Source organism: Aricia agestis, chromosome 5 (assembly GCF_905147365.1).
Source record: "Aricia agestis chromosome 5, ilAriAges1.1, whole genome shotgun sequence".
NCBI classification, from domain to species: domain Eukaryota; kingdom Metazoa; phylum Arthropoda; class Insecta; order Lepidoptera; family Lycaenidae; genus Aricia; species Aricia agestis.
The window spans coordinates 6,697,339-6,715,309 of record NC_056410.1 but is presented as its reverse complement, the minus strand read 5'-3'; the positions used below and the strand labels follow the sequence as shown (position 1 = coordinate 6,715,309).

The window sequence follows — 17,971 nt, the reverse complement described above, 5'->3', positions numbered from 1 at the left end:
AAATACATATCCAAATAAGGAAAGTGGTATAAGTAACAAAAAAAATAGATGATTTATCCAATTTTTTTTTATGATATAAGGGGGCAAACGAGCAAACGGGTCACCTGATGGAAAGCAACTTCCGTCGCCCATGGACACTCGCAGCATCAGAGAGCTGCAGGTGCGTTGCCGGCCTTTTAATAGGGAATAGGGTAATAGGGGAGGGTAGGGAAGGGAAGGGAATAGGGGAGGGTATGGAAGGGAATAGGGTAGGGGATTGGGCCTCCGGTAAACTCACTCACTCGGCGAAACACAGCGCAAGCGCTGTTTCACGCCGGTTTTCTGTGAGGACGTGGTATTTCTCCGGTCGAGCCGGCCCATTCGTGCCGAAGCATGGCTCTCCCACGTACGAAGCATGACTCCCAAATGGACGAACCAGTAAGATTAACATGTGTTTTATAATTTTCGATTGAGTAATATCAGGTAGAAAGTCTTAAAGGTTAAGGCGGTGATTTACAGGTTGCGTCACGTCTGCGATAATTATCCAAATTATTAAATAATTTAATAAGGGTTCTACATTCGATGTTTTTATTCGTATAAAAAGGCAGTTCTGATTTATATCAGCAATTAGATATTTATATTTACAACCTTGCATGGTAATATAATATAGTTATTTTCAGCTTCAATTTTATGGGTACCTTAAAATGTCTCTAGAATCCAGACGAAAAGTCATTCAGTCAGTGATTTTTTTCTTACGGGACGTCACTATAAGTATACCTAATAATTCTTATATTAAATTATTATTCTAATTCCTAACATCACCTAAGGTTTTTAAGGTCTTTCAGACAACCCAAGGTTATCTAAAATCGCTTTCAGCAGTAAGACCACGTGTATTAGTACGGATTCTTTTATTGTTTTTAGGGTTCCGTACCCAAAGGGTAAAAACGGCACCCTATTACTGAGACTTCGATGTCTTTCCGTCTATCTGTCCGTCTGTCTGTCTGTCAGCTGTCTCCAGGCTGTAACACAAGAACGGTAATTGTTAGAGAATAGAGAGCTGAAATTTTCGCAGATTATATTGTATTTCTGTTGCCACTACGAGTATAACAACAAATACTAAAAACAGAATAAATTACATATTTAAGGGAGGCTCTCATACAACAAACATCATTTGTTTTGCAATTTTTTGCTCAATATCAATGATGGCAACAGGTACGCCCCTGAAACGTTCACAAAATACTCATTTGTATTTACACTTTAATAAATAATAATAAAATTGAACTAAAATAAATAATTAAGGGGGGCTCCCATACAAAAAACACAAATTTCGCATATTTTTGCTCTATAACGGTACGGAACCCTTCGTGCGCGAGTTCGACTCGCACTTGGCCGATTCTCTTTATACTGTAGTTTAGTTTTTTTTTACAAATAAATAATTTTCTATGTACCTAACCTCAAAGCAATTAATTCAAACTTTCTGTTCCCACTACGCTCATCATCATTTCCAGATCCTCGTCGCTCGCATGCAGTCTTCCCCCGATATCGACGTGTCACGTGACTGGAAGATGATCACCGTGTTCCTCGGCGCGAACGACCTGTGCTCGGCCTCCTGCCTCTCGCCCGTGTCGTGGTCGCCCACTGCCCACGCGCGGAAGCTGGCTCGGGCACTGGATTACTTCCATACGCATCTGCCGAGGACTATCATCAATTTGATTCCGGTTTTAGGTGGGTATATGAAAAGGTGTCACAACCTGGCCTTGGGGAATCAACACAAAATAATGTTTTGTGTTGATTCTTTGGAGGGCTTACTCCTTTATAAACTCCCTTACTCTTCTGACTTCACCTGGTTTGGAAATATTTGACAGATATATAATATAGTAATCTTTTCTTTCACCATCTTTTAAACTTTGCTTGACATGGGTGCTAAATAATGTTAATCAAACAAAATCAATTTTTTAGCTCACTAAAGGCTACTGTAGGACTATTAGTTAGCTAAATGGACACTTTCTTATTACATTACGTCATGTACGTACTTTTAAGCATTTAAAAATGTAATACATACTTACATCCGATTTACAAGATATACTATCGTGGCCTTGAAATATTTTCAAATCAAATCAAATTCTTTATTATACTCATACTCATGTAATAATACACAATAGCCAAGGACGGATCTACTTAAAGGCTTTTTGGGCTGCAGCCCAGGGACCCGCGAATACAGAGGGCCCCGACCGAACTGAAACCAATTATAGACGATATTATTGTCAATAATAAAAATTATCAGGAATTAAAAAAAAGCTGATCAAAAGGTCGGCAACACTGCGATCAATCAACCCGTGTGCGCATCTATCAATTGTTTTCGGTTGGTATATAGTAGATACAATACTTTACATATAATTTACATAAAATACCTACATCACTACAGAAAACAGTTTCTTGTCAAAATGGCAATTAGTTGAGTAATTAGGTTACCCCTAAGCAGTATTAGCCCAGGGGCCCACAAATTCAAGATCTGCCCCTGACAACAGCACAAATTAGACAGCTGTGTACATCACGTCGCCTAATCCCATGCTAAGTTAAACTTGTGTTATGGCAATCATACAACGGATGCACACCGAACAGTCTTATCCTACAGCATATTATTATTCTCACACTATTATCACGTAGTCATTCTTGGCGACGCGACGTGATGCGCGCTTCATTGGGGAGCCTTCCCCGAAATCTTATCGGTAAACTACACCGGCGGGCCAGAACTCCTCCATTTTGTGAACACAGATTCTAGAATCAAGAATATTCTCTCACTTTCAGACGTGTCGGTATCTGTGCGCGTGCTGCGGCCGGTGATGTGCCGTCTGATGCACCCGCTGTTCTGCCGCTGCTTCCACAACGGCGGCAACGAGCTGCTGGATCTGGTGCGCCAGGCACGACTCTACCAGGCGGCGGAGACGGCGCTGGTGAGTGCACTTTGGGAACTTTTTTGTTAACGGGCGTAGGCCCACCACACATTCCCACCTCTGTCTCTCTCTCCTGTGGCGTCAGCACCGACAGCGGTATTCAACCACGGCATTCAACTTTGGGAACTTGCTGACTGTCTGTATCTTTTAGCTCTTCACGCCCAAAACAATTTTGCTGAGTATGGAGATGCTTTTAGTACCAAGAAAGTACATCAGTAATCATTGCACTACTACCCATATACTATCCTTATCCATCAGCAGCAGACATCTCAGCCACCTTATCAGTATTCCAGCATACCTTCTCATCGAACCATCTCAGTCCTGCCTGCCCATGCACGATCGTCGGAAAATTCTCACTTGAAAAGTTCTCATATTCTGTCAAGGTGGCGAGCGGTCGGTACGACACGCGCGACGACTTCACAGTGGTGATCCAGCCGTTTATGAAGCTGTTCAACGCACCGCTCCCCCCGCGCGCGCCGCTGCCGCTCGTCATACACCAGTCCTACATCACACACGACTGCTTCCACTTCTCGCAGAAGGGACACGCGCTGGGTGAGTTCTACAGAGGTTTTAAGGGCTTCTCTAAAACTTCTAAAGGGTGTTACATACATAATGATAATACTTTAGTATTAATAATACTTTCATACAGAGTACGTTTCACTGTAAAAATAGCAGCACTGAAAGAGCAATTTATTTTTCACTTTCGTATGAGGAAACTTGTAACGTTGGGATGCTTGCCCATACAAATCACAATAAAAGGTCTTTCAGCGCTGCTTCTTTCACAGTGAACTCTCTAAAAGGAAAAAATACACACCCTAAAGTGTTATCACCTACTTTTGTTACACCCTGTAGATACGTTGTCATGGATGTTGTGGCTTACTTTTAGCAAGTAAAGATAAGTAAGCAACAACATACTCGTACATAGTATTTATGCAGGCTAACTCCAGATGTTTGGACCAAACATCTGGAGTTCATAAAACATGGCGAAAAATTTATTTAGGAGCTATCCGCGATTTTTGTTTTTGCTTCATTGAAAGCGAGCAATCGATCACAGCAATCGAAATATAGATCACCTGGATTTCTTAGGTCCTGACAACACCGCATATCACGCATCTCTGACCCAGCTTGATAAACCAGGTCCAAATCATAATAAAATAAATTATATATATTTTTCAGCAAACGCACATCTATAATTCGCTTGTTTGCTGAAAAAAAAAACACATAGTGCGTTATCGCTCCTATATAATAGTAGTAACTAAGAAACACCCTGTCTGTCCTTGTAAACCCCTCAAATCTTATCTTCCAGCTGCAAACCTCCTGTGGAACAACCTGCTGGAGCCAGTGGGCAACAAGTCGGACAACGTGCCTCCAGTACTGATGCACTCCTTCAAGTGCCCGTCCAAAAGCGCACCCTTCATATTCACCAACAAGAACTCTAAGTACTACTTCGAAACTGGCCAGCAAGATGGTGCTTCAGACACGTGACGATAGCTTAAATTAGGAATAAATAATTGGAGCTAGATGATGTTCCGTATTTACAGACGACGCATAGCATGCATTTCTCATTCTACAGAAAAACAGTTGATCAAAAGTCATTAGATTGAAAGTTAAGAGGAGTCCACACCGCGGTTTTTCCATACAAACGTTGTCCCCTGTTTCCTCCCTGGATAATGCCGGTAGAGTTATAATTTTTTTCCTGAATAGCTATGTCCACCAATACAATATCCCAATGTTTTCTTTTTTTTCATAATTTAGTTAATAAAAAAGATATGAACGTTCAAAAACCCAAAAAATGGCCAGATTTTCCTCTGTGTTCAAACACCCATAAAACAATACTGGCTAGAATATACAAAAAAAAACTAAAACATAGGAACACAGCTCAATCCTTGCTTTAATTCTTAATGAAAAAAGTATTAAAATCGGTTAAGTTTTGGGGAAGGAATCAGCGGACAACGAATCGAAGATTTTCTGTTCTTTTATTAGAACTTTTGTCGTGTTGTCTCTATCACGCTCTGCGGTAGGAGACTTGAGATTGGTGAGACAGCAATACATTTTCAAATACCTATTTTCTAATAAAAGAACAGAAAATCTTCGATTCGTTGTCCGCTGATTCCTTCTCCAAAACTTAATACATTTTTGTTCTTCGTTCGTCTTCAGAGCATGAAAATATTGTAGCTTATATTCAAATATTTTTTATTTCCAATCTATAAAACGGTCAGCTACTATAATATCAGAAGGTTGATCTAAAATACATTTGATATTCCAATTCTAGTAATCGTTTTTGGGATCATGGTTTGAGCTACATCTTTATAGATTTCAACATCCCAATGCGTCGTCTCTGCCTATGATGCATCATGATTCATGGTGCTAGTTGAAATTATTAAAATTATAAGTTACATATTTTATCGTATACGAGTACTCTACCTTTAACGGGGTAAAAAACTATGTAAGGTATAAAGGTATCAATTATAATAATTAAGTTTCTAATCTTTGTGTAATATAATAACAATGTTAGATGAAAGGTTTCATGTTGGGGCACCGGCGCAGCCCGCCCAAAAAATTATGTTTGTTTCTCAAATTATATTTTTGTTGTTACTATTGCTGATAACTGATAAGTTTCTAATTTGATTTAAAAAAAACTGGCGCTTCTCGAACTATTGAAAAAATTGAGAATTTTTGTTGTTGCTATAAAGTTGCTCTTAGCTATAAAATTATTTTAAAGTATGCTAGGAATTTTGCGCATAGTCGATTTTTTTTTGTTGTTTTGGTTCCATTGCTTGAATGCAAAATATTTTTCATGTAAAGCAAACTTTTAGTGCTTATGCTTTAGTTAGCAAACGCAATTCGTTATAGTACAAATAGGAAAACAAGATTTTATTTAGTTCCTCCGATCACGTAAAAGTATATTTACTCATATAACATATTGAGACCACAAAAACCTAAAAAACATATCTAATTTAATTATTTACATTTTTTTGCAGTTTATGAGAATAATCCTACTAATATTATAAAGGCGAAAGTTTGTTTGGATGTATGGATGTGTGGATGTATGGATGTTTGTTACTCTTTCACGCAAAAACTACTGAACAGATCTTAATGAAACTTTACAATAATATAGCTTATACACCAGAATAACACATAGGCTACAATTTTAACCGACTTTCAAAATGGGGGAGGTGTTATGTTCGTTTTCTTATGTTCAACGATTACTCCGCCGTTTGTTAACCGATTTTCAAAATTTTTCTTTTGGTATATAGGGTATCATCCCAATTTGGTATTGTATTCACAAAAGTGGTGATCTGATGAAGGATGCATAAGTAATCGAGGGAACTCCTCAAAATTTGTATGGAAACATGGGTGACTTCGGTTTCGTGAGAAGTATTCTAAGCATATGCTACCAACAAGTAAGATTTTGCACCGAGGTATACCTGGTATACCGTGGTTCGGAAGGTGCTGAGAGAACTCCTGATTCTTTATAGATACAAGTTTGGGAGTTTCGGCGTTGTTTTAAGAACGGAAAGCATATGCTACTATGCAAATTACATTCATCATCATCATCACTACCATTTTATACCATACATCGTCCCATGGTTATGACTTATGAGTCTATAATGACCCTGTTATTGGTACTTTTCATACTCTTTTAGATCGAGACTCGAGTTTGTCAAGCGATAATTGAAAAAAATCTATACTTAATATTGCTTGAGAGTATGTTTGCTTGAACGCGCTAATCTCAGGAACTACTGGTCCGATTTAAAAACTTATTTCAGTGTCTTATTAGATAGCTAATTTATCGAGTAAGACTATAGAAAGAAGAAACTCAGGAAAATGTAGGAAAAACGGGGGAAATATCAGAAATTACGAACTACTGGAGCAATTTTTATGGCAATATTTGGCACAGATATAGAGTAAACCAAGTGAAAGGAGTAGGGACATAAGAGCTATTTTTTATGGGAAAATGTACGGTTTCCGTAAAATTCCTAATTTACGCGGGCGAAGCTGCGCGGGACATCTAGTAATTATTATATTATGACATATTATTTTAAGCTAAGACCACCTGCACCGTACTCAGAGACATTTACTTAATTACTACGAATAATAAAAACTACGGAAAAGTAACTCCGTCAAAAAAGATGCTCCACAATACCTGTCAAAAAAGTGTACCTTAGGTACACATTTAAATACGTTTCAATATTTAGGTGACCTTGACACATGACAGATCAAAAGGAACCAAATTTAAAACGGTAATAGTATAGGAGTTACGATTCCTTAGTTTTTTTATTCGTAGCTTAATTATGATGAACTTTCAATTTAATGAAGAGTTTGACAGATATAATGTATGGGGCTTATGTCAAAATTTTGAATTACTTAATTGCATTTAAGTAATTAATAATGTTCATTCTGAGTGCGGCATTTATATCGTTAAACTTATTTTACACGCAGTTTTACTCAATATACGCAGTGTGTGGTCTCAATCAAACCCTTGTAGCTATCGCGAACGCCACGTTACAAGTAGGGCGCTTAGAATACATTACGACTTGGCACGCAAAGAGAATTTTCCGACATATTCCGCCCTATGAGCAACTTTCTTACATTTTCCGCCCTAGGTTGAAAGGTTTGAACCTGTTGAAGTTTGAACCGATAAGTTAAGTACAAACATACTTTTAAAATTATGTTATCAACCATGGGCGTACTCAGCCCCCTCCCCCTCTAAAAAGATAAAATAAACATCAATTTTCCTGGCAAGTGGGAATTAAAAACGTGTTACCTACTCTGCGCAAAATGAAGTGTTGGAAACAAAATATCCTATCATAAAAATAAAAGTCAATTAGTTTCAATATACCAGAACGACCATCTTCTCGAAACAGACCATACGAGCTGCTCCCTCCCTACCTGAAATCCTGGGTACGCCCATGTATTCAACAAAATATGGCAAGAGAACAATATTGTTATTATTATTAGCGACATACATACAATTTGTTTGAAAATTATGATGACTGATGAATCTGATGATCGTTCACAAAACAAATCATATTTCTCTTTGTTTATTTTGTGTGTGTTGATAGCATATTCGCTACTGCAAAGAGCGAAGAACTTAAAAACCTACTTAGGCTTGAAATTGTTAAAGTAACTATCTGGGGGCACGGCAGTGCCCCAGCCAAGCTTTTTAGCAAAGGCACGGCCGTCGGCCGTATTATATTTTTCCTTCTTTTGTTATAGGCTTGTTTGTAAATATTCAGTCAATAACTTAGTGTCGTGGATTTTTAATAGCTTTTTTTTAATAATCGTAATCGTTTTAATTTTATAAGAATAAGTTAGTAACTAATTTTTTTCAAAATTATAGCTTATTATAAGGTAGAGGTTTACCAAAGTTTTGATATGATATTTAATGTACTTACTGTCACTTCTTGGTGGAAATTCATGTTCAATTAAATAATAAGGTATACACTTTCCCTGCACTTATTCCACTTTATTTTAATAGATTTATTGCAAAATTATTATATATATACACGACCGGTATCGAAAAAAATCATCGTACACCTCATACGAGATTTATACTCGCGCCTCGTGGCTCGGCTCGCGGCGCGTCTCGCAGCTCGCGTCGAAGCGCGAGTGTAAACACAAAGCTCGCGTCCCCCTCGAGCTCCATTGGAAATCGCTCCCGACACGAGTCCCGCGAGCCGCGCCGCGAGACGAGCCGCGAGCTCGAGTTTACACTCAGGGCTCGCGGCGCGTCTCGCGGCTCGCCTTGTGGCTCGCGCGCGAGTGTAAATCGAGTTTCAGAGTAGTGAGTACATGTCCTGATGATTTTTGAATCATTTTGTAATAACTAAATTGAAATAAAGTGGAATAAGTGCAAAGAAAGTGCATAACTATTTAATTGAAAGTTTTGATAATCTACAAAATGTTCTAGATATACCTAAGTGAACCGGCTAGTCCTAGACTAGTCCTAGATTAAGGACAATGTAAATACTAAGTATTGTTTCTTCTGTGAATTCGCTGCCAATACAATTGTAAATATTCTATAGAAGTACGTGAATACTGTAATTTGGATTAGCTCTATTTTCCATGTTCGCTCAATCTAGTTTTATTTACTCTACTATGTTTAATTTATATTAGGTATGAAAAATATCATACTATCTAATTATTACTAATAAAATCTTAAACCTAAATATAATCGCCTTTTGTTCAAATGTTATGTATTGTTTCAATTCGAAATGTAGTAACTTTGTATTTAAATATAAATACAAATAAGCAGATGCTATTGTGTCGTCTTACTGTGTGTAAATTGTTATTTTGTGAATATTTCTTGTGCACAATAAATGATTAAATAAATAAAAATAAATAAAGTTACTACATTTCGAAATATTACATTGATACTTTCATATTCATTCATTTAATAAATAATACTATTAAATGATAGAGTGTGTCTGTGCGTATGTGACACGATTCGATTTATGACTTTGAGTCTAAACTCACGGAAAAGGGAGATGGAATACTTAGTTAGTTTTAATTGCAACAGTTACCGCGCGTACAAAGTTGCAGTTGTATAATAATATTAATTCTTATATTTATTTATACTATTACTAGTAATATTAGGCAAATTGTTCATCTTCTGTCTAAAATTAAATCTATGCAAGAAGTCCTGTTTAATTGTTATAAATTGTGACTTGTGTCTTGTGAGTTACTAAAATTAATTAATATCTAATGTAACATTTAAATAGATAACAATTATTTAGAAATTAAGCTCTCTTAAAACGTGTAATTTAAAAGTGTTTAAATAAAACATTGATCTAAATATTTAAGTTTTTTTTTCATTACAATTTAACGCCTGTTGTAAAAACTTGAGCAAATTTTCAAGACTTCAAGACAAGAATAAAAATCTTATATCAAGACTAGCTATCCCGGCAAACGTTTCTATGCCATATAAAGTATTTCGCCCGTATTATTTTATTGAAGTGACTAAATAAGTATATATCACCATGGCAACGTCCATCGCTATCCCGTCGCACAAACAATGGTCGCCGTCAGTCTCGAGTTGTGATAATTTACTATTATTTATTAAACAAATGCACTTATCAATATAAAAAGTACCCAGTTATAGGTAGCCGATTCTCAGACCTATTGAATATATGCATATAAAATTGTGTTAAAATCAGTAAAGCCGTTTCGGAGGAGTACGCAGCCTAACATTGTGACACGAGAATTTTATATATAAGATTTAAAACGTATGTTCCATCGAAGAAATTGATTCATAGGCAGTTGACGGACCTGCGTCATTTGATTGGATTAGGTCAACTTAATATAAGTCGTCATCTGTTGACTGGGTTTGACAAAACGCGTCCAAAATACTTAGGTCCGCCATCTGTCTATGAATCGATTTCGCTGACAGTACATCATTGATTTAACACATTACACAGTTGACAGTACAGAACAATTCAATTCAATTTATTCAATTAAGATTTTCATCCATAGACCATAGTGTTAGTAAAATATATTATAAATCAAATGTCTATGGTTTCTGAAGATGTTACAGAATAAGTACATACTGTATTTACATATCTGGTGCCTCACCTATAATTCTAGAGTTGCACCTTGGTTGCACCTAACACGTGACCAATGACCATACGTCCCGCTTTGGGCGGGACAGTCCCGCTTTCATGCAGTCTGTCCCGCTTTCAGGCAGTCTGACCCGCTGTCTCCCGCGAGGCCGAAATTGTCCCGGTTTTGCAAACAGACCAAATGACAATCATTTAAAAGTATTTTTATGTTTGAAATGCCTGGAAATAACGCATACGTATACAACAAACGTGACTATTATCAATAAGGAGTAATTATTAATAATTTTTTTTTATACAATTTGCATGATAATAAAAGCTTGTCGCGAGACTTAACAATCTATCCGTACTTACTTGATTTTATTAAAATAAAAATATAATATCAATTTACTTAGTTATATAGTTAAACGAGCTTTTGCCCGCGGCTTCGCTCGCGTTAAGAAGTATTATTATATACAAACTTTCATCCCCTATTTGAACCCCTTGGGGTTGGAATTTATCAAAATCCTTTCTTAGCGGACGCCTACGTCATAACATCTACCTGTATGCCAAATTTCAGCCCGATCCGTCTAGTGGTTTGGGCTGTGCGTTGATAGATCACTATGTCAATCAGTCAGTCACTTTTGAGTTTTATATATATAGATATAAAAATTGGTAAGTAAGTACTAGTTTATTTACAAATTGCGCGACAAGCTTTTATTATCATGGAAATTGTATAATATATTGAGGATTATAACTTAATAGTTAAAATGTTTAAGGAGTTTATTCTCTTCTTTTTAGACTATTTAAATAATAGCTTTTTTCAAAAAAGTTTCTTGTTTATTTATTTTTAGTTATCTCTGGCTAGATTTCTGCATGACTAAAAAGTTAAATTTCATTTAACAAAAGTGACAGGATTCAACCGGGCATTTTATGAAACCCGGCTGTCAGTCCCGTCATTTCACGTTACGTCACGTGACGTCACGTAAAGTCACAACATGACACGTAAAGTCACGTAACGTCACATTACGTCACATAACGTCACGTCACGTAACGTCACATAACGTCACATCACGTACCGTCACATAACGTCACGTCACTTAACGTCACGTCACGTTACGTCACGTAAAGTCGCGACACGAAACGTAACGTCACGTCACGTCATGTCACGACAAGACACGACATGACACGCACGACATGACACGCACGACACGACACGACACGATTTGAATATTATTTTTCAATTTACTCTCACCCTTTTATTTGATACCCATATTGCAGAAGTGCGTTAAAATAACTATTTCCCTGTCTCGGCTAAGCTGCCATATTTGATAGAGAATGCCATTACATTCGTTTCCGAGTTACTCTCAGTAAGTCCTTTCATTTAATACCCATATTGCAGAAGTGCATTAAAATAACTATTTCCGTATTTTTTTATTTTTTTTTATGAAATAAGGGGGCGAACGAGCAAACGGGTCACCTGATGGAAAGCAACTTCCGTCGCCCATGGACACTCGCAGCATCAGAAGAGCTGCAAGTGCGTTGCCGGCCTTTTAAGAGGGAATAGGGTAATAGGGGAGGGTAGGGAAGGAAGGGAAGGGAATAGTTGAGGGTAGGGAAGGGAATAGGGTAGGGGTTAGGGGATTGGGCCTCCGGTAAACTCACTCACTCGGCGAAACACAGCCCAAGCGCTGTTTCACGCCGGTTTTCTGTGAGAACGTGGTATTTATCTTGGATGAGCCGCCATATTGGATGTAGAATGACAGTACAATCGTTTTCATAATACTCTCAATGAGCTCTTTAATTTGCTACCCATATTGCAGTAGTGCATTAAAAATAACTATTCCCCTATCTTGGATGCGCAGCCATTTTGTATGTAGAATGATATTACATTCGTTTTCGAGTTACTTTCAAAAAGCCCTTTCATTTAATATCCATATTGTAGGACTGCATAGAAAATAACTATTTCGCCATCATGGATGGTCGGCCATATTGGATTTAGAGTGATGTCACATACTACATCGTGCATGGTCATCCAATCTAAACGTGTATGCAAAATTTCAGCTCAATCGGTTAAATATATCTACTTCAAAATTGAGTTCCAAAATTCCACCGTACCATACATACAGAGCAAGTTAAATAAAAGCTTTTAAAATAGGACCAGTAGTTTCTGAAATTAGCGCGTTCAAACAAACAAACTCTTCTGCTCCATAATATTAGTAAAGCTAATAATAATTATGATTGTAAAATAGTCACTTTCAAAATTTTCGGGGGGGGGGGGGGGGGGGGGGATATGTATTTGTCCCGCGCTGACAAGAAAAATAAATGGTCACGTTAGTTAAAGCCAAACGTTTCACGGACCATTAAGAGCCTTACCCGTATGAGTCTCAATGTTATGAAGTATAAACAATACAGATTCAATCATTCTTAAGATCCCGATGTGTTGCGTTGCTATATCTCTTTTCTCTTTAGATTTTGTGTAAGAACTTAGGACTTTAAAAATAGCATTACTTGATTATGATTTATGATTTACCCAATGACACTGGGCCGGGCCACAACACTGCGTTGCGGCGTCGTATAAATTTACGACGCCGCAGAATGCATCGTGAAAATTTCCGAATTTTTGCGTTGTGACATCGCATCGCATTTCTGTGTAATGTTGCTTTTGCGATACGACGCCGCAACGCAGTGTTGTGGCCTGGCCCACTCTTACGACCAAAATAAAGCTAGGAGCTAAACATTGGGTAAAACGACTTGTGATTGGACAGTACCAGTCATTGGACAACGCTGAAAAACACAACTGTTTTAAAAGTAATAGAACGCCTGAATTAAAGAAAAACAGGTAGTTTTTAAAGCAACCTTAATAAATATAGTATTTTTGGGCTCTGCCCAATGACTAGTAGTGTCCAATCACTAGACATATTATACTATACATAATATTATAGAAAACTTTTTCTGATAAGGTCGGATGTTTTTAGATATTTTTAGTTTCTGTTAAAACGGTAGAGACCCCAAGCCATAAGTTCTCATCTTTTGTGTTGGCCGTGGAAAGACATTCAGTACTTGTTTTCCATTACTTTCATGTATTTCACAAAAAAGACGACGAATCCTTGCAATTATCCTCGAGTTAAAGTAAACTATATCTTAAGTGTAATAAATTTAAGGACGTAGGTGGCTTGCACGATGCGGCCATATGGCGTAATTACTTGTAGATCGATGTTCAATCGATTTGCCACATATGTCTAGCTCCATGACCAGGGCTGCTAACACATAAATATCATGAAATTTAGTATATCTGGGTTTAGGGGGCGATAAATCGATCTAGCTAAGAATCATTTTTAGAAAATGTCATTTTCATCGAAAACCGAGCAAAGCTCGGTCAAATAGCTAGTTATTATAAAATAATATATTATGGACTCCATTTAAATATATTTTAAAACTAAATTTAAGCAGAAAATATAAATCTACCATATTAATCTACCATTGTTTTACCCCTATATCCCGGGTAATATCGATGACTTGTAATATTTAAATTGGTAGCATTGTAGCAGAACATTTCAAGCTTTGTTTATAATATCTAGATTCTAGATCAAATTGAAACGAAGTGTACAAAAAAACCTTTTATAATATTCTTTCGAAAAATAACCGATGACGTTTGTCCAGAACTCCAGAAAGGAAAGACAGTTCCTCGCTAGCTCCATATTTTGTTGAGATACGACGATACGGACGCTTCACACCACGTCAGTCTGGCTCCGTGCTAAGTACCCGAAGGACTTGTGTTACGGGTACCAGACAACGGAAATATATTTAATTCTTTTATACTATACTGTATAATATATTTAAGATTTTTATTATAATATATTTAATATTACACATATTTCATACACATCCATGACCCAGGACAGGAACTTTGAAAACTTTTTGTTCCGTCGGCGGTATTTGAACCCGCGACCCCGGGCTAGAGCTACCAACAGCCCACCAACTGAGCCACAGAGATCGTAAACCTAAACTATCCGAAACTAATAAATTACGTTAATATCAAGTTGATCTAGACTTCAAAATTCTAGAGTCCAATTTCCAAGATTTTATCCCAAATTGTTAAATAGTTTAACAAAGCATGACATTCTGAAGTCTCTTCCATCGCATTTTTAGGGTTCCGTACCCAAAGGGTAAAAACTGGACCCTATTACTAAGACTTCGATGCCTGTCCGTCTGTCTGTCTGTCTGTCTCCAGATTGTAACTCAAGAACGGTAATAGCTAGAGAGTTAAAAGTTTCACAGATTGTGTTGCCGCTATAACAACAAATACTAAAAACAAAATAAATTAAATATTTAAGGGGGGCTCCCATACAACAAAACTGTTTTTTTTTGGCTCGGTATCAACGATGACAACAGATTAGCACCTGAAATAAAAAAAATACTTAGCTGTAAGTATTTATAATTTATATAATAATTAATAATAAACTTAATAATTAGGGGGCTCCCATAAAAATCACAATATTTTACTATTTTTGCTCTATATGTATGGAACCCTTCGAGCACGAGTCCAACTCGCACTTGGCAGATTTTTTTTTAATTTAATTTGGACAACTGAAAAAAAACCTATAGGTAACCCATCTGTTTCATAATATAATAATAATATTTTTTTTAAAGTATGGTGTCAGCCCTATCCACGAGCAACGAGAAACAATTGAACGTTTTATTAGCTGTGGGAGTAAACTGTTCAGTTTTGGAGGCAATTTTTTATACCCAATTTGGAATAAATATCTTTCAAGAACGTATTAAGACGTTTTTATTTGAAACCATATTTGGTAGCATTTTAAATTAGATGAAATGAAAGGGTACTTATATTAATGCCTCGAAGCTCTGTTTCCTCGTGATTCACTAACTCAAACAACTTCATACGACTTACGTAGTAATTTTTGACCAACATCTTAAATAAAACCTTAAAAATTAATTAGTTAGTCCATGTTTTCTAAAAATCTAAAACTTTGTTGATTTGAAACCTAGAAAGTGTAAAATTACACACGTCAAAAATACCAATTAGAGGTATTACAAAATACAAGTCCCACCATGCTACCTAACCATCCCATACATAAATCAAGATCTATAGATCACTCAAACCTCGAAGGTCAAGGTTGAGCTCTCCCTTTCACGCTTCATCCCTTTGACAAGACTAGGGTGACCATAATTTTATTCAAACTCAATTTTTTTTATTCAGAATAAATTTTCGCAAATATGAAATATTTTTTGAAAGTCTACATGATGCCAACCACCGGTTTGGGAACTAATCCGACAAGAAGAACCGGCGTAAGAAACTCACAGGGAGACCACATTTTTACCAAAAAAAAAAAGCTAGATAAAAAAAAATCTTTTTAAATAAAATTTACAATGCTGTAACTTAAAATTATACAATGTCAACATACATTATGTGTTTCAATTAACTGATCTAAATGTTGGGACGGTTATAATGCTACGAAACTTTAATATCGGATTTATATTATTCCTATCCAGCGCTGGATTATCGCTGGAGTAAAGTAAACGGCAGTGGAATGCTCTCAAGCAGCCTCTACACGTTGGCCGTGTTTGCCGAACAGAAGAGGACGGCACTATACTAAAAAAAAGAGGTTGAATTATTTGCGTCTTTCTTTCTGGTATAGCGCCATCCCCTTCTGTTCGGCAAACACGGCCAACGTATAGAGGCTGCTTCAAATGCAATTCAGTGCAGTCCAGTGCCAGTTTACATTATTTAAGTAGCACTCTAGCGCTGGATTGGATTACTGGATCGAAATAATGTAAGCCAGCAATAATGTTACAATTAGTAGCATTAGTAGTCGTAAATGCCGTTATTTACATTAAATGTAAAAAACATACAATAACAAGCGCAATGACAGATCAATTTGATCGACTTGCAAAATCAAAATCAATTAAAACGAAGTACATAAGTTTGACATGGTACATAATTATCTTGAATCTTTACATTTTATGAAGTGCTTATGTATTATTTGTAACTTAAAGTTCAATAAACCAAACACATACATTTTATTCCTTTGCAGACATAATTAAGTATTTGTCACTCCAACCTCTATAAAGTTTTAATCCAAATCGTTCCATTGTTGAGTTTTTGCGTGCACAATTATTTGCCAGTCGGCGCGTTCTTATCGCAATTCGCAGATATAAAATGGCCAATGATTCATGTAACTGTAATCTGTCTGCAGTTTTAACGCTAGTTTTTTTAGGCAAATATTTGGTAAACTTGTTAGATATGCCAAAATATTAACAAGAGGATTTGTTTTAGAGTAAATCCAATCCCGACTGACAGTGTATTAGTAAGTGAAAAAAAGTGATCAAAAGTGATAACAGTGAAACCTACGACTTGGCTACGGCCTAGGACATCGTGTCGAGTGCTTAGTGTTTGGACCTAGTGCTAGTGAATAAAGTCTTCAAGAGAGTCAGCAGGTCTTTCTCTCCAAATCCTTCGAACCCATAGCACTTAACCATAGGTTTTTAGTACATTACCTTCGATCTAGATTCTAGATGTTACATTTTAATAAACCACTAGGACTATTAACAAGCTCTGTTTATAGTAAGCAAGAGAATTTAGAAGTACTATTCACTAGCTGCACTTATTGACATTTAATAATTATTACTTTGCCTAATTATTGAAAAGTGACACAAAAAGTTTTAAATGTTATTTTTTATTTTAAGTTTGGATTAATGAACTTAATATTTATTAAGTTTAAGTTAAGTTATCATTAAATCTTTCTAAGTGCTGCCGTAAGTATCATATTAACTACTAGGTAGAAAAGTTGCGTGTTACAAGAATTATAAAAGGAATTGGTGATCCCAAACATCTGAATATAGAATTGTATAAGTAACAGATAAGATTGCCAACAAATTACTACTTGTATTAGTCATGCTAAAAGTCAGAACAAAAAGTCGGATGTCTGGATTTCTGGACACACTACTGGCGCACACTACTGGCGCTGTGAATCAGCGGTCTTATTACGAATTGCAAAAATGATGTCGCAATGAGATCGTCACGTAGTTATTTATGTAGGTCTATATAGAATTTTTTTATGTAGAGAAGGAGAGGTACATAGTAAATTTATTACGGCTATTAACAAACATATTAAACATTAGACACTTCAGGTTTTATATTATTGCCATTACTTAGCCATCCTATACAATTACGGGTACTTACTTAAGTAACTAGTATTTTGTAAGACACAAACGTAAAAAATTAAGAACTTTAAGTAAGTAGGTATTGAAACTCTATTACAGAGACTTTGGATATATGTAATACAATTGTACATTTAATTAAATGGTGAACGTGAACGTCACGTTCATAACATTTTCATCACATACATTTTTAATAACTTAGTCAAATCCAATTTAAAAAAAAATCACAACTTTTTTCTAAATAATAATGCTAGTTCCAGAATAAGCGATGCGCACCACCATCGCCATATAAAAGCGTCGCGAACGTTTCTTCCCCAT

At 36.3% G+C, this 17,971-nt stretch overlaps 1 protein-coding gene across 1 annotated transcript in view; it reads left to right on the top strand.

The window, feature by feature from the left end:
* LOC121726929 (phospholipase B1, membrane-associated-like) overlaps positions 1-4,437 on the top strand; it is a 29,664-nt gene extending 25,227 nt beyond the window's left edge. The window contains exons 4-7 of the mRNA XM_042114577.1: positions 1,488-1,704; positions 2,788-2,933; positions 3,317-3,485; positions 4,240-4,437. Coding sequence (XP_041970511.1) covers positions 1,488-1,704; positions 2,788-2,933; positions 3,317-3,485; positions 4,240-4,418 — 711 coding nt within the window. The 3' untranslated portion in view covers positions 4,419-4,437. The remainder of the gene's footprint in view (positions 1-1,487; positions 1,705-2,787; positions 2,934-3,316; positions 3,486-4,239) is intronic.
* The last annotated feature ends 13,534 nt before the right edge of the window (positions 4,438-17,971 follow it).